We start from the raw sequence: 27,847 nt of genomic DNA, 5'->3' as shown, positions 1-27,847 counted from the left end.
ATGTCTGGCAGAGCCCCATTCACCTTCGCTATGAGGGGAATCATATTTGCACTAGTGCTCACCCTTGTAGGTAAGCCTACAATATCCCTTCATCTCTCTTTCCCAAAATTTCCTTAAGTTCGGTGGCAACAGCTGGATCTAGACTGGATGTTACTCATGTGGTTTTCCATCTCTTTTTGCAGGTAGCCAGAAGTTTGACATTGGTAAGTAGATTTCCTTCTATAACCTTCTTTTGGTGACTTTGTGATTTTGGTTTATTAGAACATGCTTGCAAGTATTGTGAAAACGGCTATTATTCCCCACAGACCCTGGATTCAGTAGCAGAAAGAGCTACTTGTACAGCTATGAAGGCTGGGTGTTGAATGGGCTTCAAGAAAGAAGTTTAGCCAAAGCCGGCGTGCGCTTGAGCAGCAAACTAGAGATCAGTGGGCTGTCAGAGAACACTTACCTCCTCAAGGTACCATGTCTTCTTCCAAACGTACCATGCAACAGTGAACTATAAATCACAGTCGTAACTGCATCTGGCTAAGCTGTGGTTTAGGAAAACTGTAGGAAACACAACTGGAGACTTAGCGCTGTGGATGTCAGAGAATGATCTGCAAGATACAGTTTCAGAAGTGATGAGTGATTTGGCATCCAGTCACTTACCAGTGTTTGTTGTGGAAATTGTTTGCGGCAGGTGTTCCTCAATATTTTGTGTCAGAAGAAGAGGTGCCAAAATCAGGGGTTCTGTTAGAAAATGGTAATTCAAGGCGCTCAAGCCTGCTCTGAGTTTAAGATTTGACTGTAGTCTCAACACACATTTCCAACTTCTTTGGGAAGCCAGGACTTGGGTATGTAAAATCATTGTCAAGCAGACAATTAATAGACGTAGACATGGAAAGTGATAAAAGCTAAGGATAAAAAGTGATAAGTGATGAAAGAAGGATTGAAAAATGAAAGGCATCAAAAAGGAGCACGTAATAATATTTAGTGTTTGGATAATACAGTAAAAGTTCTGCACGTGTGAAATCATGCCTCTGCCTACATCGAGACAGGACCTGACCCATCTGAAATAAACGTTTCAGAAAAATACTTTTGTCTGTTTAATTTAGATACAAATCAGAGCTTCCTTTTTGGGCACTGAGTTCAGTGACAGAGCTCTCGCTGGCTGTAGTTGAGCTGTAGATCTTCTTTCATTGGTGGGGGCAAGATGTCAAAATTATGGGCTATGGATTGCATTTCACACTATAGTCTTCACCCTGAAATTCTTATATGGCGTGCACCTCTGAGACACCTAAACTGGCAGTAATTTTTGCCAAAGTTATTGCAATTGCTTCTGATTTACATTGTGTCTCAATGGGGGGGGGGGGGGAGGGGGGGAGGAGGGGGAAGGTTTGTAAATACATTGTTCATTATTTTAAAAAAAAAAGAAAAAAAAAAAGGGTTGATTCAAGCAATTTACAAATATGAATCTGTTGTGGTTTCAGCCCAGCTGGTAACAGAATCAAATATAGGAACTAGTACAGTTAAAAAAATTTGGAAGGAGAGGAGTTAAAATGAAACATTTTAAAACTTAATTTTTTTTGCCATTTAGAATGATATAAACTTTTTAAGTGCTAAATTTCACCTAAAGCAGAACATTTATTTTAAGGCTGAAAAAATTGGGAGAATTTTATTTGGATTTTTAAAATTACTTTTTGAATCAGCTTTTCTCCCTATAAAGTTAACGGAAGTAAAATGTTTAAAATGTCCCTGGAAGATAATAGCGATACGTTAACCGCTTCTGTAAGATAAAATAACACTGCTGAGCCCACAGGGTTTGTACTGGTTTTACAATAGTGTATGCAAGAGACAAAAGAATAAACTGCTGTATAAATTTCTAAGCCTACATTTGGAAGGAAAGAGTATATAACTAGTGATTATGTTAATTTCTTCCAATCTGTTTGCATATTTAGAACCAAAGTGATTTTATTCACATAAGTATCTTTTCTTAACTTCCTCCCAGATCCGGTCTCCGCAGTTTGAGGAATACAATGGCATCTGGCCCAGGGACTCATTTACTCGATCTTCCAAAATCACCCAAATGGTTTCTTCATGTTTTACCCGGCCCTTCAAGTTTGAATACAGTAGTGGACGGATTGGAAACATTTATGGCCCAGAAGACTGCCCTGATATGTGTGTTAACATAGTGAGAGGAATACTGAACACGATGCAGATAACCATTAAAAAGTCACAGAATGTGTATGAATTGCAAGAGGTTTGTTTTTTCTGTGCTAAAACTACTGCACCTAAAGGATGTGTTGTCTTTAGGTGCTCTTCCTTCAAGTTTCTACTTTCAAATGTTCATTATCAAAAAAAGACGATTTTCGTTCACACAGAAGAAAATGTGTGCGTGTACATGTTGAAGGAATTACATGGGCTGGATTCCTTTTAAGACATTTGTCTAAGACTTAACAAGCAGTCCTTTGAAGAAAAAAGAATTATTAGCTGTGAATGTATTTGTTATATGGCTTCCCTGATAGAGCTACTCGATCCATTTTATTTGTTCATTGTTGATATTAATTAGTTGATTACTTTTTCATTTTAAACTCCATCACCTGCCTGAGTACTGTTCATGTGTCAATTTTTTAGTTCGATAGGATTCATTGTATGTAGTGTTAACAGGTTTCAAAGCATAATTAAGACTCTTCAGTAGGTCCTTACCCTCACACTGCTCCTTCAGAATCTTTGTTCAGTAAAGCTTCTTCTCAGGCGGTGAAATCCTGATATAATTGGGAAATCTCATTATCTGTATTGACGTGCACAGGCTGGAATTGGAGGTGTTTGCCATACAAGGTATGTCATCCAGGAAGACAGGAAGAACAGCCGAGTCTCTGTTACCAAAACCGTAGACCAAAGTAATTGCCAGGAAAAAGTGATGAAGAGTGTTGGAATGGCTTACATCTATCCTTGTCCTGTTGACATGATGGTACGTGAGATGTGAAAAGACCTTCCTAATTACAAGCATGGCCACTCTGTTCCCGTTCACTCTTGGGGTCTCTCTGTCCTCCTCCAGAAAGGAAGGCTCATAAAAGGGACTGCGGCTTTCTCCTACAAACTGAAGCAGTCCGACAGCGGTACTCTCATCACCGAAGTGCTGTCACAGCAGGTATATCAGATCTCACCACTCAGTGAACCGACCGGTGTTGCTGTCATGGAAGCAAGGTAGGTGGGACATGGGCTTGCTTCCCAAAGTGAGAACAATTATAGATTCTGGCAGTCCCTTTCACTCCCAGTCAAAACGAAGTGAGACTTGAGCTCCCCAGCAGTTGGGCAGAGCTGTGAGTACTCATAGCTGGGGTTTCCACACTCCTAAAAATTCTGTGAACCGTTCTTTTTTTGTACCCTGGTGAACTTGGCGCTACAATTACATGGAAGAAAAGGAGAAAAGCTCTTTTGCTTGCTTATACTGCAAGAATGCAACTTTATTACTCTGTCTGTCCTGAAAAAGGGCTAATTTATAGTGTCAGGAGGAAGATGGTGCACATAGAAATAAGATCATCATTTACACCGACTCGGTAGCTCTCATTCAGGAGATGGCGGTGTAGCTCCTCCTCAGGAAAGATTTCATTGTAGATAGCTCTAAAACTATTTTGTTCCAATTAGAAGGCTTTATCCATTAGCAAAGTAAGACTTTACTATGACAAGAAAAGTTATTAAAGAGTAAAACTCATACCATCGCCATATCACTGAACCAACAAACAGCCAAGGCGGGTGGAGGAAGAGAGATAATTCATTCCTCCTGTGACACCCGTCTCTTGACAGACAACAACTCACCTTGCTTGAAGTGAGAAGCGAACGGGGGAGCGCCCCGGACATTTCCATGCAGAGCTACGGAGGCCTTCGTTACCGCTTCCCATCAGTACTGCCACAGATGCCACTGCAGCTAATCAAGATGAAAAACCCCGAGCAACGGGTACAGTATTTTTAGGTCTTCAGATTGCTTTCCTAATTAAAAAAATTAGTAAAAGAGCAATGATCAAAAATTCCAAAGGATTTAATTATGTATGCCCTCTCTCTCGTGTTTTGTAACAGATAGTAGAAACACTGCAACACATAGTCCTGAATAACCAACAAGATTTCCACGATGATGTTCCGTACAGATTCTTGGAGCTTGTCCAGCTCTGCCGGATAGCAAGCGCTGATAGTCTTGAATCCATCTGGAGACAATTTTCAGATAAACCCCGCTACAGGTATTTCATCGTACCAATTTATAAGAAACTTTTTCATTTTTGGAGAATTGAGATTTTTTTTTTAACCTGCTTGCAGGCGATGGCTTCTGAGTGCAGTTTCTGCGACAGGCACCACAGAAGCACTCAAATTCATTAAGACCAGAATTCGCAATGATGACCTTAGCTACATTCAGACTCTTCTAAGCATTTCTTTTGCCCTCCATTTATTGAAAGCTGATGAACACACTGTTTCAACAGCAGCAGTGAGTAAATCCATGTGAATCTCTCCTATCTGATAACAAAAGGAACGATAATTGATGACAGCCTTTGATTATTAAGTACATTAGAGACTGGATTCTCCTCTCCTGTATACCAGTTTTGTGCAAATGTTGAATCGTTTGTTTCTTTTAGCATTACATGTATGAGAGGAGAGTTCAGTCCTGTGTCTTTGTTTTGCTACAGGGATATAAAAGCCCTTCTCTCCTAACAGCTTCTGAGAATAATTCTCACTCTAGCTTGCTGGGATCACATGTCATGCCTTCTACAGACAAAACTTTGTCCACTTCAGTCTCTTACTTCTGAAACAAATGCCGATGCATGTGTTATGTCATTTGAATAGCTCTTTTAATTGCAAACTATTCCTATGAACTGGAGAGTGCTGCAACTGAAAGTATTACTGTACACATCAATTATTGTAAATAATTAGTGTAAACATCAAATATTTTGATGCTATAATGAATCATTTATTCTGAACAGGATTTTTGCCATCTCTAGTCAATATTCTTCTTAAATAGGAAAAAAAGATATGATGTGAGAATGCATCATAAATAAAATTGAGTTGCACGTTGTTCTAAGGATATTCTATTTATAGACTGATGTTTACCCATAATCTTTGTATTTTCAGTGTTATGCTCAGTTGAGGAAAACCAAAATGGTGCTATGTAAACTTTTATATATTGAAACTAATTGGGAATTAAGCTCCTAAGTGAAGCTTGCAAATAAAATGTTTACAAGCTGATTTAATTTGTTTGGATGTGAACAATAACCATTCTGAAATTGCTCCCCTCAGATAAGCTCTGATTATTTTCCTGCTCTGAAAGCTATGTGAAACACTGTATTAAATACCAAATTAATTGCCCCCCCCCCGCCAGGATTTAGTGACCAGTTCTCGAATCCAGAAAAGTCCCATGCTTCAGCAAGTTGCATACTTGGGATACAGTTCTGTGATCAATAGATACTGTTCTCAGACCTCAGCTTGTCCTAAAGAAGCTCTTCAGGTGGGTGGCTTTTTGTTTAGGTTGTTCTTAATAGCTCAGTAATGTTAATTACATTAGCTTAATTCATTTAAGATACAGTATAAAAATGGCAATTGGACTTGCAAATACACATTTCATAGCTCCTTCAGAACAAAGGCAATGAATCATTTTATTAACGTAGATATCTGCTTCATCACTGAAAACACAGTTTTCACACCGTAAGGTAAAGTCCTGAGAGAAGCCATCACTGAATGATTTTACTAAACCCAGTTGCTTTATTGTGATAGGCTTTTCAGTGGGTAAGGGGAACACTGTGGACAATCTATACATTAGGAGGAGAAGACTGAACTGTGCTTCGTCTATAGCCCGTCCATGACCTGGCAGATGAAGCGATCAGCAGGGGCCGTGAAGACAAAATGAAATTAGCTCTGAAGTGCATTGGCAACATGGGAGAACCAGCCAGCATCAAGCGCATCGTGAAGTTCCTTCCCATATCTTCATCCAGTGCTTCTGATATCCCCATCCACATTCAGATTGATGCCATAATGGCCTTGAGAAAAATAGCTTGGAAGGACCCCAAAACAGTAAGTAGGATCTGTCAGGGATTTCTTTACTTAGTGAATTAGAGAATACATAATGTATGGGTAATGAGCTGCATGGTATCATGTGTGTGGATTCAGCATGTTTAAAAAAAAAAAGGATTATTTTTAAGAACAACACAATACAGTTTCATATTTCAGCTGATGTTTTCCGCTAAGCTGTAATAATTATTAGTCAGTAGGAAGCTTCCAGAAGGATACCAGCAGTATTTCTTTAGTCATCTGTCATGACCAATTAAGTCCTGTGCTAATTATATATAGTGGAAATTTAGCCACCTAAAAGTCAGACATATAATTTAAACTGCCTTGATAAGTCAGGAGGAGAGAGAGACTCACTTTCTATTGACCTCCCAGACAAAATGTCGACATTGCTCTGCCTCTTTTAGACCTTTTCCTTAAGATTGGATGAGTCACCTCTGACCTCCTGCTGAGGTTGCTGGTATGGTAATCGTAGACAAGACTCCTGCCTTTCAGAGGGTGTAGGTACAGGAGCTATATGAGACATCATCCACTCAGACTGTCTTTGGAGAGCTGCTGAAGCTCTACTTTTAAAAGTGGCCTAAAATAGTGAAACATGCTCACCGAGTTAGTGGAGTTACTCCAAAGAATGACTCTTATTATCTACAGTTGTTTCTTCCAATGTTATTCACTGGTCTTTGAATGTCATTAATGCAAAAAGCTATGCTGATGTCTTTTTGATTGTGGTGGGTTGACCCGATACGTTGATAGATGGACATTTATTTCAGATTCAGTCTCAGCCCTTCTCCATGGGGCTGTTCCTCCGTGGCTGCTTCATTTGTCTCAGTAAAATGATGTGGAACCATGCAGTAAAAAAGATCAGGAAACCTTTCTGCAGGCATAATGACCCCCTCTCACATACTTCTTGCGTGTTACGTGTGGATCCAGTCTGTGGAAAAAGTCTCCATTATTGGTAATTCCAGACACTGTTTTTCCTCTGCAGGTGCAGGGATATCTCATCCAGATCCTTGCAGACCAGTCGCTTCCCCCCGAAGTGCGAATGATGGCTTGTGCTGTTATCTTTGAGACAAGGCCTGCCCTTCCTTTAATAACAACGATAGCTAATGTGGCAACGAAGGAGAGCAATTTGCAAGTGGCCAGTTTCGTGTATTCCCACATGAAGGCTTTGTCGAAGAGCAGGTTGCCGTACACGTACAACATGTAAGTAGAGACAGGAACAAAGTGGTCGATCGCCTGCAAGTAATAAGTTCTGTTACATTCTTGTTAGTCAGCACTGCATGTGCTGACAGACTGAATTCAGTTTATATTCTGATGGGGTGCAGCTTATTTCTGGGTATTATTACCTTTCTCATTTTGTTTAGATCTTCAGCTTGCAATATCGCCCTTAAGCTGCTGGCCCCCAAATTGGACAGGCTGAGCTATCGGTATAGCAAGGTCATGCATTTTGGTGATTACTTTGGTGAGTAGAAGCGTTTCAGTGACCAGGAAACTTTCACTTTAGAAATCCATTCTTCAGAGACCTTAAGTTCTTTGGAGAAATATGGCATTCTGCCTTTCAATAAGAAATTGAATTAAATGTGACAGTCACATATTTAAAAGTGCATGAGTAGCCATCTATTAATTTGGGCCGAAACAGTTAAAATTTATGTAATGCTATATCTTAGAGTTGGCAATGGAAAAAGCTGCAGAAATATGATCTTGAATGTTAAGCAGAATGGTTAGAGAAAAGCTGTGTCTTTTGTTTACTTCTGCCATAGATAACTACAAAGTTGGTGCTGCAGGAGATGTCTTTGTTATGAACAGCCCGGGAACCATGTTCCCATCGGCAATAATTTCCAAGCTGATGGCATATTCTGCAGGGTCAGTGGCTGATTTGGTGGAGGTAAATATTTACCTAAATCAATAATAAAGCAATTAAAATTAAAATGGACCACAAAGTTTTGTCTCTGTAAGTACGTTTCAGACTGCTCCTTTGCACCCTGTTTTGGTAGGTTGGTGTCCGCGTGGAAGGCCTCACAGACATCATCATGAAACGCAATATCCCGTTTGCTGAATATCCCACATACAAAAAGATAAAGGAGATTGGAAAAGCTGTAGGTATTTTCAGTAATGCAACGTGTGGGTTATGTGAAGGAATATTTAGTGGGGCTTCTTTTGCTAGTTAAGCCCTGTCTCAGAAGGTAAACTACCCGCCTAGCAGTCAGCTCGAGTATTTCTGTGAAAGAGCGACGTGCAGGGGACATCACTCCTGTGACGGGTGCGATAGCTTCTGCAAATTCTCGCCCTGGCCCTGCCTCCTCCCCAGCTCAGGTATGGCTGCAGGAGGAGCGGGGAGGAGGGCATCGCAGCAGGCGTCTGCCTCGTGCCTGGCAGGCTTCCTCCTCCCTCCCTTCATCTACCTCGCTTAAGTTTACAAGTCTTGTCTTCAAGAGAAAAGGTGATTCGTTGCTGTGCTTTCAGACCGGGTTTAGGGGTGCTAATGGCCCAGACCCTCTGTGTCAATGTTACTGCGTGAGAATACAGAGCGCGGGGCAGGAGGCTATTCGTGGGCACTGCAAGTGACAGGGCGTAAGTCTGAATTAGTGACACTGAGCTACTTACAAAGCAGCAAGGAAACGCAAGCAGCAATGGAAGACTGCAGCTTGGTCAGTGATGGGTTTGATCACCTGGCTGAATTACCATTTGTAAAGTGTTGCATTAAGGAACTTTGCTTGTTTCTTTATCTGTTCCCTAGCTGCTGGGATGGAAGGAGCTGCCAACGGAAACCCCCCTGATATCAGCCTACCTGAAAATATTTGGCCAAGAGCTGGCCTACGTCAACATCAATAAGGAAGTCCTGCATCAGGCTGTGAAGGTACCAGGGACCCCTAATTTTCTTTGCAAGATTTGGCACCGTTGTACTTTTATATCTAAACCTCTCGGACCTCTGTTTTACTGCAGACTGTGCTAGAACCTGCTGACAGGAACACAGTGATGAAGAGAATCATCAGCCAAATCCGCAACGGCATCGCAGGACAGTGGACACAGCCGGTGTGGCTGGGAGAGCTGCGATACATCGTTCCTACCTGCACGGGTCTGCCGCTGGAGTACGGGTCATACACGACCGCTCTGGCACGTGCGGCAGTCAACGGTGGGTTGGGGTGTACGAGATCAGGTGGGCAAGCTCTGAGCAGGGGGTGAGAGGGACAGGCTAAGAGGGGCTGGAGAAGGAAGGGCAAAACCAGGAAGTTAGAAAAAGAACTTATTTTTGTAGTGGAGGGGAGGGAGTGAAGGTGTTTGGAGGGAAGCTGGACACAGCTGATTTCTGCCTCATCTTTGAATGGATTGAAGACAGAGAAGTTGAGGTGAGAATCTGGGAAACCAGAGAGAGAAAGTCATACCATTCAAGGCCAGAAAAAACAAGAGCTGCATGGGGAGCTGACGCAGACATGGGCAGAAGGGGATGGCTCCTGAGAGATGCACGGACAAGCTAAGCACGATTCAGTGGTGATTGAAACAGAGAAGAAAACACACGGCAACCCGAAGATGACTACCAGTAATGTTAGAGAAGGCAGGTAGAGAAGAGCGCTTGTGAAAAGAGACAGAGAGCTCTGCTTTAAAAGAATAAATGCGCGAGTACGAATACTTATCAAGAAGTCAATTCAGTGATCATACTGTTTGTTGTGCAGCAGACTTTTAATTTAGGCAGAAGTGACCCTTCCTTCTGCTCACACCACATAAGGAATGAAGGGAGAAGTACATGTACTTGTGCTCTTTATAGAAGTCTCGCATGTGCCCACTCTTCACTGCTCTTGGTTTTTGGTTTGTTAGTTTGATTTAATAAGATCTTTGAAGCTGTTCCTAGTTTTGTAGGTGTTTTAATTTTTAATTTTTTTTTAAGTGACATCCTTGTAGCCAAGTTGGGGAGGTATGGATTGGGTGGGTGGGCTACAAAGTGAGTGAAGGTTGTCTGGACTGCTGATCTCCAAGAGTAGTCAACAGATGAAAGTCTAATTGGTGGCTTGTTATGAGAAACATTCATCCGTTGTTAGCACTTGTGCATGGTCTCTTTTAACAATCTAAACTTTGGAAAAGAAGGCACCCTTAGCAAACCTGTGTCAGTGATGACATTGAATTGGTGGGAGCAGTCACTGCACTGGGGGGGTCAGGCTGCCACCCCAGGGGACCCTGACAGCCTGGAGGGCATGGCCTGACAGAAGTGCATTGAAATTTGGCAAAGGCAAGGCAAAGTCCCTCACCTGGGATGGAGTAACCCATCCAATGTATAAGCTGTACATCACCCAGACAAAAACCATCTTTGCAGAAAAGGGCCAGGGAGGCCTGGAGGGTAAGCTGGTATAGTGAGTCAGCAGTGTGCTCTTGTGGTGATGAAGGCCAACTGCATCCTTGGCTGCAACAGCAAGAGCAGAGTTAACATGAAAATGATTTTCCCCCTCTATTTAGCACACCTGAGGCTGCATCTGGAGTACAACGTCTAGTTTGGGGTCCACAGTACAAGAAAGATGTTCACACTTGACGTGAGGAAAGATTGGAGAGCAGGGTTTGTTTAGCCTGGTTGCCCACCATTTACTCTGTCTTCTGGCTCCTCGCGTTTCTGAAATTTTAATGTTATACTAACTAACAAGCTTTCAGCTTGGGTTAGCTCTTTATTTTCTTACTATATTTTTATTTCCATTTTCAATATATTGCATCAGAACCTTTGCCTACAGAACAAGCTTTCTGTATATTTTCAGTATTTTTCAGACTTGTGAAAGATCTCATGTACCCCAAAGTCTGTCTTGTTTTCCAGCCATATTTGCTGTATTAACAAAAATATTACATCTTCCTGAAAACTGTGTCTTGCTTAAATTCAAATCCTTTCTTTCACTTTTACCATGTTTAAATGTTGTTTTGTCATTTGCAGTTGATGGAAAGATGACCCCCCCTTTAACTGGAGATTTTAGACCTTCCCAGTTGCTTGAATCCACCATGCGGATTCGGTCTGACATAAACCCAGGGTATGGCAGGTTTCTAAGGCTTTACATATGATGGAGTTTTTTTATGACAAGGCAGAACCACCTGTTCAAAAAGAGCACCTTTCTTACATCTGACCACTTCACTCTGTTTCAGTTTATACGTATATACAGTTGCAACAATGGGTGTCAACACAGAATACTTTCAACATGCTGTTGAAATTCAAGGCAAGGTCCTGACAAGAGCGCCAATGAAGTTTGATGCCAAGATAGACATGAAAGTGAAAAATATTAAGATTGAAACGAATCCATGCCATGAAGAAACTGAGATAGTGGTTGGAAGGTACGGTAGCATTATTTCAGAATATTTCCTGTTGCTGAAACCTTACAAAGTTCACCATTCACTGACCTTCTACAGAGGTTTCTAGGTAGGCAGAGTGACTTTTCAGTGTGTAGCAGAACCTTTGGGATAAAGAGCAAGGAAGGGAAACGGGGGAGTTAAAAGTCACAAGACACCTAAATTATTTAGGAGATTAATTTTTATTTTAATTTGTTTATTATTTTGTGGTTTTAATTTTTATTTGTTTATTATTTTATTGTCTTTTAGGGGTTTTAATTTTTATTTTTAAATGAATGCTTTTCATGTTTTTGAAATTTGTTTAAATTTATCCAGATTTTGAAAATTTCCTGTGATATAAAGAACTGGTGTTTGTCATGAACTCTTTAATAATGTTTATACGTATAGTTGCATATACAAACCCTATGTTCAAACAACATGTCTCTGTGCTGGCACATGATACTGACAGGGATGTATTTCATTTAATTCAAAGACAAGGATTTGGAATAATTCACCATCTTTTGTGCATAACTCAACAGACATAAGGCTTTTGCTGTATCAAGAAATTTAGGAGAACTAGGTGTTGAAAAGAGGACTTCAATTCTCCCAGAAGATGCTTCATCAGATATTGTGGAAGAACCTTTCAAACCGTCAGAGAGAGCTTCCAGTGAAGGTTCCACAATGGTAACCTATTCCTTTTTGCTTATACAGTAATATTTACCCTTTCTGTGATGCACATGTCTGCAGTTTTACTCTTGCCTATGATATGCTCCCAGTGGTATTCATGTACTCATCTCCAATGCAGCAAGGAGCTGACAGCATGCCAAGGAGGCATGCCTATAGCTCTCAAGAGGATCTTCGCTATGGCACAGGAAGAAAAACTCATAAACGAGACATTTGTGTCAAACTGCATCGTCTTGGTTGTCAGCTCTGCTTTTCCAGAAGATCACAAGATGCCAGTTTCCTAAAAAATACATATTTGCACAGATTAATTGGAGAACATGAAGCTAAAATAGTCTTGATACCAGGTACAATACTGAGCACAAGACTTGTCATCTTAGGTTTGTCAGTGCTACTTGAAGCAGTATAACCTTCTAATATGTGCAACTGGTGTGTAGTTCAAACAGATGCTGATATTGACAAAATTCAGCTGGAGATTCAGGCAGGATCCAGGGCAGCTTCGAAAATAATTCATGTGGTAAACTCAGAGTCTGAGGAAGAGGATGAGTCATCTCGATATGAGGACATTCAAGCTAAACTGAAGAAGATTCTAGGCATTGAAAATGTGTTCAAGGTAAGGGCCTTTGAGCATGGGAGGGAGGAATATTCTCCCATAAATGAAGCCAAGAATTTGAAGTTCAGTGTGGAAAGCTGGCATGGAAAAGCAAGGATGGGGCTGCTTTGAAAGGTGCCAGTGCCAGGCCTGTCAGCCAGTGCCACATCTGGAGGGACTGACCCTACGGGGTGCATCCAGCTGGGACTGGTCCTCCATGCTGGGCTAGATTTCAGCTAGGCAGAGTGGATCTAAGGGAGTTCTGCAGCTTCTGCGGTGAGTGAGGTAGGGAAGTTGCTGTCCCTTGAAAGGCTTATATGAGCAGCTTGTCTGACACCCAGAGAAGTTTTACTTTGCAAATACAGAACCAGATGTATCCCCTCTCTTGCACTTCTCTTTGAACTGTTTTTGCAGGTTGCAAATAAAACGCAACACCAGAAGAAGCAACCTTCTAAGAAGGGAAATGCTATGCTAACAGAGCTTGGGACAGACCCCAAAGCAAAAAATCCCTCCAGCTCATCTTCTGCCTCCTCAACTGCCTCTTCTTCCTCATCATCTGCTGCTTCTCCTGATCGTAAAAAGGCCGTGGATGAAGATGAGAATGATCAAGTAAAGCAAACAAGAAATAAAGATGCAAGAAGCAAGAGCAGCAGCCCTAGTAGTAGTGGCATCAGCAGCAAGAGCAGTAGCAGCAGCAGCAAGAGCAGTAGCCGCAGCAGCAGCAGCAAGAGCAGTAGCCACAGCAGCAGCAGCAAGAGCAGTAGCAGCAGCAGCAGCAGCAAGAGCAGCAAGAGCAGTAGCAGCAGCAGCAAGAGCAGTAGCAGCAGTAGCAGCAGCAAGAGCAGTAGCAGCAGCAGCAGTAGCAGCAGTAGCAGTAGCAGTAGCAGCAGCAGCAGTAGCAGCAGCAGCAGTAGCAGCAGCAAGAGTAGCAGTAGCAAAGGTAGCAGTAGTAGGAGCAGTAGCAGCAGCAGTAGGAAGTCATTGAGTCACCATAGCCATGGGCATCACTCAAGTCATCTGAATGACAGCAGTAGCAGCAGCAGCAGTAGCAGGTCATTGAGTCACCATAGCCATGGGCATCATTCAGGACATCTGGAAGGTGGCAGCAGCAGCAGCAGCAGCAGCAGCAGCAGCAGCAGCAGCAGCAATTCCAAAATATGGGTAACTATCACTAAATTTACTGATGTTGCTAATGTTCATGAATCACATTCCTGATGGCAGCTAGATTTGCATCATAAATCATGAAATTATGAGTTGACACAGTAAATTTTAGCAACATAAAATTGCAAAATTTATTCTGCAAACACGCCTGCAATCATTGGCTCAGATGTCTACTTCAAAGCATCTCAAAAGTTTCCACAAGTGTGTTGAAACTTTTGTTATAGGCAGGGAACCATTTTTTGCCAATTTACTACTTTCTGTCAATATATATTGTATGTTTCTGTCTTAATTTTGCAGTAGGAACAAAAAGACTTCAAATCTTGCATTATGTGCTTGTGACAAAGCATACAGAACTATGTATGAATGATAATTGGTAAAATTCTTACTTAATTCCCAGTGCTCAGATTTCAATGTAACTGCAGCATTTCTTTTCTTCTGAGACTTTCCATCTTCTTGTTTTTATCATTTTCAAAGGGAGATCATGAGATTTATCAGTATCGCTTTAGATCAGCGCATAGACAAGAGGTGAGTTTTTATTTCCTCAGTAAATTAAGTATGGAATCTGTCATGAGTCAAATGGAAACATTAAAGGCAACTTGTTGTATTTGTTAAGGGAAATTACAGTACTGATAACATTTAGAAGACCAAATCAACACTGTTGGTTCTGAGATGCATAAAGACTGAGATCTATGTTCTCCTTTGTGTTGCACTCACGATGCCATTTGCGGCTCTTCAAAGTAGATGCAAAGCTCTACTGAAGCAGTGGGGATGCACACTTTGGAGGAGCAAAGATCCTACCGTCAAGAGCTTGGGTCATTTGACTGGCTTTGATCACTTGGTTTCTTGGGTTGGAATCACTGTTGATACACACCGGGATAGCAATGTTGACAAAGATGGGACGATACCTTATTTGATGGTACTTCAGTTCAGCAGAAGATTCTTACTAGGGCATGAGCCAGCCAGGAGGAGTGTACTTGATATTAGTGTTCCTGAAAAAGTAAAAAGTTCGGCTGTGTGTGTCCGTTCAGTTGATCCTCTCTATTCAATTGGTCCATTCAGTGTGTCCTCTAGTTAATCAGGCCCTTCCAGAAGTAAAATGAACCAGTCATGATCTTTTATGTTGAATTAAGATGCTGGTTCAGTTTGACTTGCTCTGGTCCATTGTTTTTTTCACACAGGGAATTCTCATCTAGACGTGTTCCTTATTTGTCTCTTCTGAGGGGTCAGATATATTTGGGTAAACAACATTTTTCAGAGCTAGATCACAGGTACTAAGCAGGACAAAGCATATTGCAAGTCTATGAGCTGCTCAGGGTTGGAATGCAAGTTTACCAACACCAAGTGCCATGACAGAGAGTATTCTGCAGCACTGCCTAGTACAATTTCTTCAAGGATGCTTCTAAGTTACCCTCTTGAGCATAATGTGTTTTCTTTTTGCAGTTCCCAAAAAGGAAACCCTCAGGTGACCCACTTAGCAGCACCTACTCTTCTACCAGATCGAGTCGTGCCTCATCTCGAGCTGCTTCCCGGGTTAGTTGCATCATTTTTAGGGGTTTTTGACAGCTTGGAAGAATGGCAGAGTGGCCGTGACTTTGCAGTAATTGTACAGCTAGGATAATGGGAAGAGAGACATACCAACCTCTCAAGTCTCAGGTATCAATCAAGAGTGAGACACGCACCATAGTTGCCACACACACTTTCCTCTGCAGTGAGGTGAGGATCGTTCTTACTTGCACCGTGACCCTTCCTTCATGGGAATCCCATCCAACAGATGCCTGCAGAGACTGATCTTGTGACCTCTGCAACCAGGAGGGACGTTGAGGTGCTGCAGTGCCAGCGCAAGGATGTTGGTGGTGGAGGCCAAGGCAAAGGGGAGCCTCAGCAGAAGGCATGCTCCAGAGGTGACCTATGGCACCTTGGCTCCTCACCACCACCCAGTCTGATGCGTGCAGGCTTGCTCTCTGGGGCAAGTGATGAAGTGAAGTCTAACGATGGAGTGAAGGAATTGCAGGTCGTAGCATGCTTAAGGCCCTGCTGCTGGGGGGGGAGGTTCCTGATGTTGAAGACAATGTCCTGGATTACATTTTGTGCTAGGGTGCTGTGCAGACACAAAACCCGCCTGCCCCACAGAACTCACAGCTGAAGTGTGAGCTGAAAGCCAGCAGACCAACCAGAGAGAGAAACAGGAGGACATTAGCTGGGGGATGTTATTGTTGTGAGAATGAGTGATGAATACAACTGACAGCTGATGTTGTTAGTCAAATCGAACCACTCCCTTTCATTCACAGGCAAATATATGGGTATTAACAATGAAGCCCAAATCATATAGTCATTACTGTATCCTAATGATGTGAATATTTCCACAGTATCAGCTGTAGCTCACGAAATGGCACAAGTTTTTGGCTCATGTAAAATACAGTGATAAAATCCATCTGCGCATGCAGCGGCACATGCACATTAAAGACACACGCATGAGAGTTTATAGGCATGTATATACGTGCGGTACATATGCTGGTATATATTTGCAGTTCAGTTGCTTACTTTTCATTTATCCATCTAGATCTTGCATCTAAAATGTTCCATGGTAACGCTTTTTTAATTATATTCTCTGCATACTTTCTCCCCCTTCTTCTTAGCCTAAGTTTTTGGGAGATGTTAAAACACCAGTATTAGCTGTTTTTCTTCATGGCATTCGTAATGATAAGAAGATAGGAGGCCTCCAGCTTGTGGTATATGCTGATATTGACTCCATCAGGCCCCGGATGCAGGTATTTGTGTCAAACCTCACAGATTCAAGCAAGTGGAAGCTCTGCGCTGATGCTTCAGTCCTTAATGCTCACAAGGCAGCGGTAAGGCTCAAAAATAGTTATATACAGCTGTATGCATCACAGGAAAACCATGTTCAATGCATTTAAAAATGGTCCATTTATCTCTCCATTATAGGCTTACCTGAAATGGGGCCGGAATTGCCAGGACTACAAGATTTCAACTGAGCTGGTAACTGGGCGGTTTGCTGCCCACCCTGCTGTACAGGTGAAACTGGAGTGGCCTAAAGTTCCTTCAAGTGTCAGATCCATAGCAGAATGGTGAGGTTTTAGTCTTTAGTGCCACTTGTTCACGATATGGGTCAGCTGGGAAAAATCAGCATCCACCCACGAGATTCTAGTGGTTAAAGTACCATCTATTATTTTATTCTCTGATTTGTCCAAGTACTGCCTTCAGACATAAAAGCTGAGTGGGAGATCATAGCCATCCTATTGTAATGTACAATAATTCTTTATACTGGACATAATTACTGAAAACTGAGGAACAGATCATTCCTTTCACTGAACACTTGATGAGTAAAGCAGAGTGTGGTCATGGGGACCTAACCAATGATCCTGAAGACTCTGTATGCTACTTACACACAGACGTGAGACAACCTGATTGGGATGTGTGCTGCTTTTTCTCCTCTATTTCACCAGATCTTTCTGATTTGAATTTTTGAAGGTTTTACAAGTTTGTCCCTGGGGCTGCGTTTATGCTGGGGTTCTCTGAAAAAACAGACAAGAATCCTTCTCGACAAGCCAGGGTGATCGTGGCTCTAACTTCTCCAAGGACATGTGATGTTGTTATCAAGCTTCCTGATGTAATTATGAAATATTATTATCGGTCTCCTATTTTTTTTCCTAGTAGAAAGTAAGACTGTTGCATTTTAATTACAGTGGGACAATTCTGAGAAAGTAAAATTAAGTAAGCATCAGTCTGGGTGCAAATGAGAAAAACAACTTTTGTTTATTTTCAACCTTCTTATATTACATCCAAGAATATTTATTGAGTGATTTTGTTCATGGAAAAAGAGAGTGCCATAGGTACTCATAATGGCGTGTGTTTCCATCTGTAGTAGCTCCCTAAGTGTTCACCTAACCACCTTTGAAGGGGACTAATTCATTCTCTCCCAAATAATATCTGAATGGTGACCCACACCACGAGCAAAAACTGTAAGCAGACGCAAAAAGCTCATGGACAGTGAGTCAGATCAGTTGTGTTCACATAAAGTCTGTGTCAACCAAAGTAGAAGAAATTGAAGTCTAATTCCAAATAGGAGAAAAAGCTGACCTCAGCTGTTTGCTGTGAATACCTGGCACAAGTGTATTTTGAATGTGCTTTTGAATTCCTTTTCAGATGATCTTCTATGAAAAAGCCATGAGGCTTCCCCTGTCACTCCCTGTAGGTCCGAGGATACCAGCTTCAGAGCTGCAGCCTCCCATCTGGAATGTCTTTGCTGAAGCTCCCTCTGCAGTGCTCGAGAATTTGAAAGGTCAGGGTCTAATCAGGCTCAGAAGCATGACACCCTCAGTCTCCCAAATTACTTGAGTACCTTCTGAACTTTTCTGGGATTATTTGTCTCCAGTTAATTAGGAAATGTGCTGTAATAATGCAAGGATGGTTCAACTGGGAGATAGTATTGTGCATATAGTAAAGAAAGCATCAGCATTTCAGGGATCAAGATACCAATTATCTGAATTGATAAGATTTAAACTTTCTGGCAATTATATTTTGTTAGATAGAGGAGTATATTTTCCATGCCTTTTTTTAGAATTTATGGGTGCTTAGTAGGCAAGAGCCATACAAAAATGTCACCTAGTAGAAAAAAATATAAAGCTAAAATAATATAGCACTAAAAAAAAATATGCCATTTAATGACTTTCTTTTACGGAAGAGCAAACACTTACTGGCATTTTATTTAACCAGCTCACTGCTCCGTTTCCCACAACAAGATCACAACCTTTAACGAAGTTCAGTTTAACTACACAATGCCAGCAAACTGCTACCACATCTTGGCTCAGGATTGCAGCTCTGACCTTAAGTTCCTGGTGATGATGAGGAAGGCTGAAGAAGCTATGAACCTGAAAGCAATCAACATCAAGCTTGGCAGTCAGTAAGTAACTCCTGCCAGATGCTGGGAGTGTGACGGACTATATTGACCACATTTAACACGAGAGGAGCTTAGATCTGAGCTTTACTGCAATGGTTAGCAGCCCATAGGATTTCAGCATTTCCCTCATTTACTTTCCATGCATATTGAATGTGATGCTGCTGATGGTATCCTGCATCTTAGGTGACAAGAATACCCTTGATGTAATTTAAGTAGCTGAAATGAGCTTATGCTGTGACCAGTGATATTTAGTGAGCAGGAAAACGCCTTTGTCGCTGTATGCATGTGAACCTGATACAAGCAGGGTATGACCGCTCTTCTCCTTAACAGGGAAATTGATATGCGTCCTGTGAAAGGGCAGGTGAAACTGCTGGTAGATGGGGTTGAAAGCCCCACGACGAATGTTTCATACATATCTGCTGGTAAGTGATGCAGCAACAGTTGTTTCATTTTCACATATTTGTTAGGAGAAAGAAAGAAAGAAAAAAAAAACCTATCAAAGAGATTCCATCAGTTTGTATCCAGTAAATATTTCTACCTTTGGTTGTAAGTTTCTATTTAAGAATATGTATTTTACTCACTTGCATAGGAACATTTAGAAAGACTGATTAGAGTGTGAAGCTCTTGAAGTGGCCAATCTAAGCAAGATATAACTGACATGAAGGTCCCTCCTTTTCATACATTGCTGCAGCTCCTGCTGGAGTTCCAAATTTGAGAAGTGTTTCAGTTATACTGAAAAATCTTGCCTGATTAAAACTTTCCAAATTAGAGTTTTTCTAAAATTCACCACACTTGTATACCAACGTTTTTCCTAATTTGAGTTGTAGGTATAAATCTGGTTAGCGTTCTGAAACCTGCTAGGAATAAATATGAAGAGCTGTTAAAATAACCTGCTTGCTTCTCTCAGAGCAGGAACGGTTTTTTTCTGTGAAAGGTACAGCAGGGCCTTGTTTCATTCTGTGCTATGCAGTCAGGGGCTATATACAAGGCAGGTATTTCCTGACTGTAGAGCTGTAGTATGTGAATCAGGCTAAATCTTGCTGAAACTGGGTTAGCACCTGTCAGTGCTGAGCTCTGTCCTATTTCTTACATACCTGGCAAGTGATAATTGTGCTAGAAGTGGCTTCAGTGACAGTGGTCTTTGTCTTTCCTTACCGCGATAGTGTACTCAGGGCCTTGCATATCTGCACAGCTATACAGATACTATAGACAGCTCTGTAATAATTTCTAAAAATAAATATGAATATGTTAATAACCCAAAGAAAAATGAATAAATCTGTGATCATTAAAATTGTTTTCCAACTTTTTACAAACACCTATTTTCTATATATACACATTTCTACATTGTTTTGCTGTATGTTCTTTTTCTTGAACAGAACAATTGAGGAATATCAAGGAAAAGAACACTTTAGAAACATTACAGTTGCTTTTTTCTTTCTTAAAGAAGCTAGGTCGGGTCTGTTTTGGTTTTGGTTTTCCTTTGTTTTATTTTGTTTTTTTTCTAGGTGCTCCTCTGTGGATCCACAGTGAAAAGCAAGGGCTTGTACTTGTTGCTCCAGCCTATGGCATCGATAAATTGTACTTTGATGGATACACATTCAGGGTATCATTCTTCCTCTTCATAAGCTTGAGTGTTGAGAAATTTCCATAGGATTCCCTTAAATTTATATGTATGAGTGCAAGAGTATACATTGGCAAAGCCAAATGTGTGCAGGACCCAAAAAACCCCAAAGGGAAGATGACACTACAGGATTGCACAGTCCTGCTATTTATTTCTGAGGGGGAGAAGTGAGAATCTTTCACCAACAAAAATACCTTATTCCTGCAGTGCAGGTATGTGTTGGGAAATGGGCCCGTAAGTGTACACACACTGAGCCAGCAGTGCATTCGCAAGAAAAATGAGGTTTCAGCTCCTGTCCACTGTTCTTACAGCTGTATAATTCTTCAAATCAGCAAAAATGCAGCCATTCTTTTAATATGAATAAATGCTTTAAAGGCTGCACTAATGTGAAATGGGAATGTAAGAAATCATGCAAACCATACTGTATCTATCACCTATACTATGAAAACATCCATCAGAAAAAAGCCTCAGCATGTTAACAGTCTAGACTACTAATAACATACTACACTAGCACAGAGGATTTAAAAGGCTGTAACAGTTAAAGATGCTGCAGCACAACAGGAGTTTGGCATCTGACTGTCAGACCCTTTTGAATTCTTACTAAAGAGATTTTAAACATTTGTGCATTAACTTATACTGGAAGGGACCTGCATAGCAAAAATCTGCTCCACAGGTATTACTTTTTTTAAACTTGAAATGGTTTTGACTTTTTTTCTCAAAGATTCAAGTTGCTTTATGGATGGCAGGGAAAACGTGTGGAATATGTGGAAAATATGATGCAGAATGTGAACAGGAATACCGGATGCCCAACGGATATCTAGCTAAAGATGCAGTGAGCTTTGGGCATTCTTGGATTTTGGAAGAAAAGCCTTGCACAGGAGGTATGCAAGCTCTAATAAATTTAACATAATATTACTGCAGTTTAGAAAATGTAGAATCTGTTTAGAAAATTTAAAATCTGTAAACATTCTGGAAATAAAAAGCATTTTAAAAGGAAACATCATTAACGTACATATTAAGTATTAAAATTATTTGCCAGTTTAGAAAGAAATAAGAAATTACAAGTTAAACTAACAAGCCAAAATACACAAGTCAGATGAAATTAAATAACCAAGTTGAAACAAAATCTTTGTTTCAGTTTTGAAGTGTTTTAGAAGAAGATCAGAAAAAAAATGTAAGAGGATAAATTCACATGGAATGCTTTGATTTAAGCACAACAGTATTTTCCAGACATCGGTTTTCAGCATTTGACCCATCAAAAAATCAGATGGGGATTAGTAATTATTACCACGGCTGACCACCTGGTTTTTGAACCAGTGCGACCTGTCAAGCAAAGCATTCAAGTGTATGAGCAGTTCCAGGGACTTAATTACATGGTTGAAATTAAAAGCTGTATTTTAAGTGTTCCAGTAGATTAGGATCTTATGGTGTGCTGATGCTCTCAGCTGAGGTTATGATGCAACAGCGTACCATAGTGCTGTGAGGAGAACAGGCACGTTGCCTTTCTAAAGAAGACTTGTCCTGGTGGGAAGGACTTCCTCGGTCCCTGGAGATGACTTCTACATGTTTAGCTGTGCATTAACTGTTATTCTTCTATGTCTTTGTCAAGAATACTGGGCATCAAACTTGCTTTAGAGGGATGCGGAGTCCACATGCATGTACACAATAATATTCCCACGGTTGGTAGTTACCACATATTGTGGTTCCATTTAACATATGGCGGAAATGGCTGGAATTTTAGAGAATAAAGCTTATAGTCAGGAATAAACTGTGGTCCATTTAGCTTCTCACATACTTCTAACTGCTAGTGCTGGGAATCCAAAATGAGATCAGTATTACTGGCTGGCAGCAATGACTTTTGGTCTTTCTCTACAGCAATTCTGTGTCTGAATGACAGTGGTAATAGTGTAATTCGTCAGTGATTATTTTTATTTGGTCAGAAATCCCCCCTTTATTTCCACTGCTGAGTATTCAACACTTTCGAATGTGGTTTTGTAGCTATTCAGTAAGCCAGTTTACTTTGAAAAATGTTTATTAGAAAGTACATCAGACTATGTTTCTACATGCTAACCTAGAAATAAACCAGTTGCATTTGAAATTAACTTCCAGTAGCTCTATATCTAATAAGCTGATTTGAAAAGCTTATCAGTCAGTGACGCTGCTTCACTTCTGACGGAAATATAGTTTTCATAGAGGAAAGTTGTTTGCAAATTGGCAGTGTTGGCAGATGGGTCCTTCTGGGGGCATCTTAAGCTTTTGTGTCATTCTAAATAGGCACTGGTTAATAATTTTGACATGTAAGAGTAGTGAGTGTGTGTTGGATATATGTATGTCTTCTTAGGCATTTTCCTTTTTGGTCTTAATTGTCTCATTTTTGAACTAACTTAGAACAAAAAGGCTTGAAGAGCTTAAAATCAGAAGTGTCCTTATCTGTAAAGAAAAAGCTGACCTTTTTTTAATCTACCATTAATTGCAATGAAAGTAATTGTTACAAAGAAAAGCATTTCTATGAAACTAGAAATGCACATGAAAGCACATAAACTATCACCAATTATTATGTTACAGCCTGCAAACTGCGACGCTCATTTGTGAAGCTCGAGAAGACAGTTCAGCTTGTGGGTGTAGAGTCCAAGTGCTATTCTACAGAGCCTGTCCTGCGCTGTATGAAAGGATGCTCTGCCACCAAGACTACTCCAGTCACTGTTGGTTTCCACTGTCTCCCAGCTGGTAAGTCAACAGAAATCCTACTGAATAGGAGCTGCACAAAAGTCTAAATAAATGGTGCCTTGACTCAGTTACCCCCTTGAAACATATGAATGATCTAACATCCACAGGTAGGGATGGACTTACTGTGGTATTGACCAAAGATGTCTCCCTGTTTTCATTAATATGTAAAACTTCCTTTAGTGAGAGAGATGGTTTTCTGTCATAATTTTACTATGGTTTTCATTACACCGGAATTTAAAAACTAAACTGAACTTCCCTTCATGGTGCTTTGAGCTAACAAGGTAAGGGCAGGGTAACAGCACAGTCAACATTGTGATTCAACTGAAAAATTGTGTATTGCAGCCTGTGAGGACTCAGCCACATCTGATCATGTGCAGCAGAGATCCTTGCCTTGTATTTTTTATATAGAGCTGCCTTTGGGCGTGATCCAATTTCACCAAGCCGATTTAGGCAATAGAAGGGCAGGTGTGGATGAGATTCCTGCACACAGGTGCAGTGATATAGGAGGATATATTTTTTATAGGTATATTGTAGATGATAAGAGATCATATAAAGTAGATATAGATTATATAGATGACAGGTTCATGTCTGTTTTCCAAGTTTGTTTTTCCTTTAAGACCATAATATCCTTTCCTAAATGTGTTATTAATAAAATTCTACATGGAAATAGGTAGAACTGGCTTATTAATTAAATGAGTTTCCTGGAACATCTCTGCGTGACTTAGACAAACATAAATATGTAAGGCAGTGAGGAGAAGCCAAGCCCACTGTAATTAATGACTGGTGCATGGTAAGTGCTGTACCTTGCAGAACTGCTTCAGAAGTATGCTGTTTACTTTTCATTTCTTGTTCCCCATCAGATTCGGCTACCAGCCTGACGGACAAACAGACTAAGTTCGACCAGAAGTCAGAGGATATACAGGACACTGTTGATGCACACATAGCATGTTCTTGTGAGAACGAAGACTGCAGTGCATGAAGCTGTACATTGCAGCACAGGAGAAAACAGAAACACTTTAATATTTTTATGTTGTAGTATAAGAAAACTCATCTTAAGGAATAATAGAGATACTAAATGAAGTGTTTAAAGACATGTGGAATCTTCCCAAGTAATTTAAAGTATTAAACTTTATTATTGTAGAAACTGGTACGATTGCCCTTAAATGTCTGATTTCGTAATAAATCCACGCATGGTAAAAATTATGAAGGCTTCCTAATTTCACTGGTTATGGAAAGAAGAGGTCTCTGTTGCTTCTCCTCACCCCCCCTTTTCGTAGACTTCTTGAGTCTGTGACCATCTTCTGTGCACCAGACACGTGTCCGTGTCAGGCCCCATCGGGGATATGGGTTGGGTAGCTGCGGTACCAGGCACCTGCTTGTTTCCCCTGGTGCTTTCTTCCCTGGTGCTGAGATCGTGTGCACCCGGAGCAGGAACCGCTCACCTCTGTGCGATGCAGCACCCTCTGCGGCAGCAACGCAGCCGTGGTGCTCTGCAATAACTACGCGACATGCCGGTGCTGCCATAGGGAACAGCAAGATCAGGGAATAAGCCTGAATCTCCTACCACTGGACAAGGCTGCTCTGAGGGAGTCAAGAACATGTTTATGTTCCTGATGCACCACATGCAGAAGCTAGTGCGAATCGGGGTCTTTGAACAGGACGCGGTGGAGTTAACCAAGTATACTGCCTGCCACAGGGTCCGAAGCAGAGCCGGACCTTTGCACTGTGGGTGGGATGCCCCAGCCTCTGTGCTCAGCGTGAGCCCTCGCTGTGGCCACCACCAGCCGGTGGGCTCTGCCTCCTGCCAAGTGCTGCGGGTCTGGGTGGGCACGGTGAGGGACGTGCTCGTCCGCTGTGAGCTCTGGAGCCCAAAGGACTCCAGCGCATCCGGAAGATGTTTTCTGCTTACCCCTAAGGCCGTGCTTGCAGGCTGAGTATGCATGCAGGGTGAATTTGTTTCTCAGAGAATAGCCTGAGGAGATGGTGTAGACATAACCATCGACGTCAAGGAGATTGTTGGCAGCTTAAGCCATCAGGAGTTTTGCGCAAATTTCAGCAGAAATGCTATTGTACTTTCTTAAGTTTATCTGCCTTAATTCATCAGCATTCTCCCAATTAACACACACACACACGTCCAGCCATTTTTATTACTGACTGAAAACACATTCATTTTTTATATTGAAGTTTCTTAATGCAAAGAAGAATGTGATCCTACTGAATTGTTAAAAATGTAGATCTTCAGTAAATTAATTAAAAGAGAAGCAAGTTATTTGGTTCTTAAAATCAGTAGAAACCAACAAAGAAAGATGACACTTACCTATGACCATGTGGGGTGGAGAGGTAATCACTGGCTAGTTTTTGGAAACACTTGAGAACGCTCTGTAAAAATTGTGTTGTTTTGCTTTCCCCAGCAGCTGTGGTACCTGCCATGGATGCACGTATGTGAGGTTTTTTTATTGTTCGCGTGTAAGTTCCATAGTTTGGAAAGGTAATGTCCTTAGTACCAAAGGAAATATGTTTGGAAGACAGGCATGAATATACAGTTATATAGAGTTTAAATGCCGCCATGGTACCTTGCGCTGCAAAGTGGTGGGGAGCTGACAGCGGGCAGTGTTTGGGCACTGCCGGGCAGCAGCAGCAAAGCAGTGGGCTGGTGGGTTTGCTGCTTGCCTGAAGTCACACGGAGCAGTGATGGGAAGCGCAGCCTTCCCGGGGAGCCCCTGAGGCTGAAGCAGGGGCTTGGCATGACCCCCAGAGCTGGGCCCCACGGGGGGCTCTGGCATGAGCTCCCAGCTCCGGTGGGGCCAGCCCACGGGGCTCCTCTCTGCCCAGCCTGCCGAGGCAGGAACACGGTTTTGGGGGGAATCTCGTCTTCCAAGCCCCGTGCTCAGGTGGGAGGGGTGCGATAAGCTCAGCAGTAACGCCCAGGCAGGAGACCTGCGGGTGAGCATCACCCGACCACCGTGGCAGCCGGAGCACCCGTGGGACGGCGGGGCGACGTGGGCTGTGGGTGGCCACCTCGCGAAGGGCTGCGGGGAGGCCTCGGCCACCCTCTGCCCCTCTCCCCTGCCGCTGTGGAGGGAGCCGAGCACAGCTGGAAGGAGACGCTGTCCAGGGCACGTCCTGGGCACAGCAACGTTGGTCGTCACCCTCGCCGTTTTCTTGGAATTTTTTTATTTTTCCCTTTCTCTTTTTAATTGAGGTTACAGCCTTTGGAGAAATATGAAGCGTGACAGAGCTGTGAGCGTTTGTGGGGACAGGCTGGGATTTGAAATCGTTGTTGACATACTGGGGAAATGATCTAGAAAATATGAGGGTTTGGTTCTATAAAGAAACCCCCAAAGGCGAAGCCCTCCCCAACAAACAGGTTTTGCAGAAAGCATAGATGATCCCGCCCCGCGGCAGCAGCACGGCCGGGGTGACCGGGGATGTAGCGTTTGCTGCCCAAAGCGGGGCGTGGGGTGGGGACGAGACCCTGAAAGCCCTGGGCTGGGGGGTCTGGGGAGACCCTGCCCTTGCAGCTGGGCACAGCCCATACAGCCCGCAGGGAGGACCCTTATTTCGAAGAGTGTTACGGTTCATGGTGTCACTGTTATAGTGTGGTGTTTTAGGGATATTGAGTTATAAGTTTGAGACACTAAATACAAGTGTTGCTGCATTTAATCTGCCATCACAGCAGCGCTCTTCTGCCTGCTCTAGCACTGATCTCAAGTCCTCGCTGCCAGCAAGGTGGTTTTTTTTTAAAAAAACCCTGTGCAGCTGCATACAGTTATGCCATAATATATTAGCTTTTGAGCCTCAATTACCAGTCACCAGTAGCTGTATACTCAAATCCTTCAGCTACACTTATCATTTACCAAATCTCCAAAGACATGACACAACCCAGTAGTGAATGGCTTGGCTTCTCTATCACGTGCCACCAGTTTTACAAGGGAAGGGGTTAAAACAAATGGGACCGGAATATAGTGCCAGTAAAAACACGGCAAAGTATTTGCCATGCTTCAAAACTGTATTTTTTTTATACCCTATGGATGCAATCTTTGATCTAGGAACAAAATCCACAGTTTGTCAGACATTATAAATTATATCCCAACTGACAATTATAAAAAAAATCAGCTGAAGAGCATTATGAAAACCAAGCTGTCTTGGGTAGGAGCCACAGATGTGTTGATGAGAAACGGAATCCAGTCCCTTCCCGCCGTCAGCTGGGCAGCAGCTTCGGTTCCCCACCAACGGAGGAGAAGGTGGGTGAGCAAACGGTGGTTGCGTGGCACCAACGTGAACCCCTCAGCGCCAGGGCTGCCGTGACCCTCCTCGTGCAGGTTCCTGACGGGAGCGGTGCGGGTGGCTCCGTCTGCTCCGGCTGAGCCCAGCTCCGTGCCCCAGCTGCGGGGCACCGGGGGACCCAGGGCCCAGGCCAAACCCTGGGGCCAGGAGCAGCCCGGGAGACCTGTGGGGCTGCCTCCAAAGGGACAGGGAAAACTTCCGAGGGGAGAAGGTGGCTCCGCCGTGGGGTGAAGGTGCCGCCCCTTGTTGCGTGATGTGAAAGGCGTTTGGGTGAACCGCGCTTCGTATGCCTTTGTAAACCAAGAGGTTTGTGTCTGTAACACCCGTCAGCCTCGCCTGTTCCACCTCGCGGGGCAACCCTCGCCGGCAGTCCTCTACGGCTAATGGCACCAGCGAAAGGGGCTGACGTGTTAGCCCTGTAAGAGAAGGCAGGCGAGGGAAGCATGAACGTCAGTGGTGTGACAATGACGGCAGGTTTGTGTTACTGGGTGAAGTCCCCGTCCCCAGAGCGCAGCACTGTGGGTGACAGCCTGTCCCGCTTGCA

General features: G+C 42.4%; 1 protein-coding gene across 3 annotated transcripts; it reads left to right on the top strand.

Annotated features, from left to right (window-relative positions):
- On the top strand, positions 1-24,046 carry LOC126042131 (vitellogenin-2-like). Of its 3 annotated transcripts, none has more exons than XM_049808819.1 (36): positions 31-70; positions 183-203; positions 306-457; positions 1,988-2,239; positions 2,789-2,950; positions 3,038-3,186; positions 3,787-3,937; positions 4,057-4,214; positions 4,291-4,456; positions 5,345-5,470; positions 5,815-6,033; positions 7,010-7,227; positions 7,389-7,486; positions 7,785-7,909; positions 8,019-8,120; positions 8,762-8,881; positions 8,968-9,157; positions 10,931-11,024; positions 11,137-11,322; positions 11,856-12,000; positions 12,122-12,344; positions 12,435-12,610; positions 13,004-13,487; positions 13,530-13,750; positions 14,225-14,275; positions 15,191-15,280; positions 16,387-16,599; positions 16,694-16,836; positions 17,240-17,378; positions 17,915-18,050; positions 18,485-18,671; positions 18,999-19,090; positions 20,174-20,271; positions 21,011-21,170; positions 22,855-23,016; positions 23,877-24,046. In XM_049808819.1, exons 1-36 carry the CDS (start codon positions 31-33, stop codon positions 23,993-23,995), a joined length of 5,568 nt encoding a protein of 1,855 aa, XP_049664776.1. In that variant the 3' UTR covers positions 23,996-24,046. The 3 variants fall into 3 exon arrangements, with proteins under 3 accessions (XP_049664775.1, XP_049664776.1, XP_049664777.1); XM_049808820.1 differs by having other exon boundaries at positions 13,004-13,566; positions 13,642-13,750; XM_049808818.1 differs by having other exon boundaries at positions 1-70; positions 13,004-13,750.
- Positions 24,047-27,847: the final 3,801 nt, after the last annotated feature.

The sequence above is a fragment of the Accipiter gentilis genome, chromosome 8 (assembly GCF_929443795.1).
Source record: "Accipiter gentilis chromosome 8, bAccGen1.1, whole genome shotgun sequence".
NCBI lineage: Eukaryota > Metazoa > Chordata > Aves > Accipitriformes > Accipitridae > Astur > Astur gentilis.
Note: the sequence above shows the minus strand (reverse complement) of the source record. Positions and strands in the feature narration are given on the sequence as shown.

Coding starts and splice junctions, on each gene's coding strand:
- LOC126042131 (XM_049808818.1), top strand. CDS start 1: ATGTCTGGCAGAGCCCCATTCACCTTCGCTATGAGGGGAATCATATTT. Junction 71..182: donor ACTAGTGCTCACCCTTGTAG/GTAAGCCTACAA, acceptor CTCTTTTTGCAG/GTAGCCAGAAGTTTGACATT. Junction 21,171..22,854: donor AGAAAAGCCTTGCACAGGAG/GTATGCAAGCTC, acceptor ATTATGTTACAG/CCTGCAAACTGCGACGCTCA.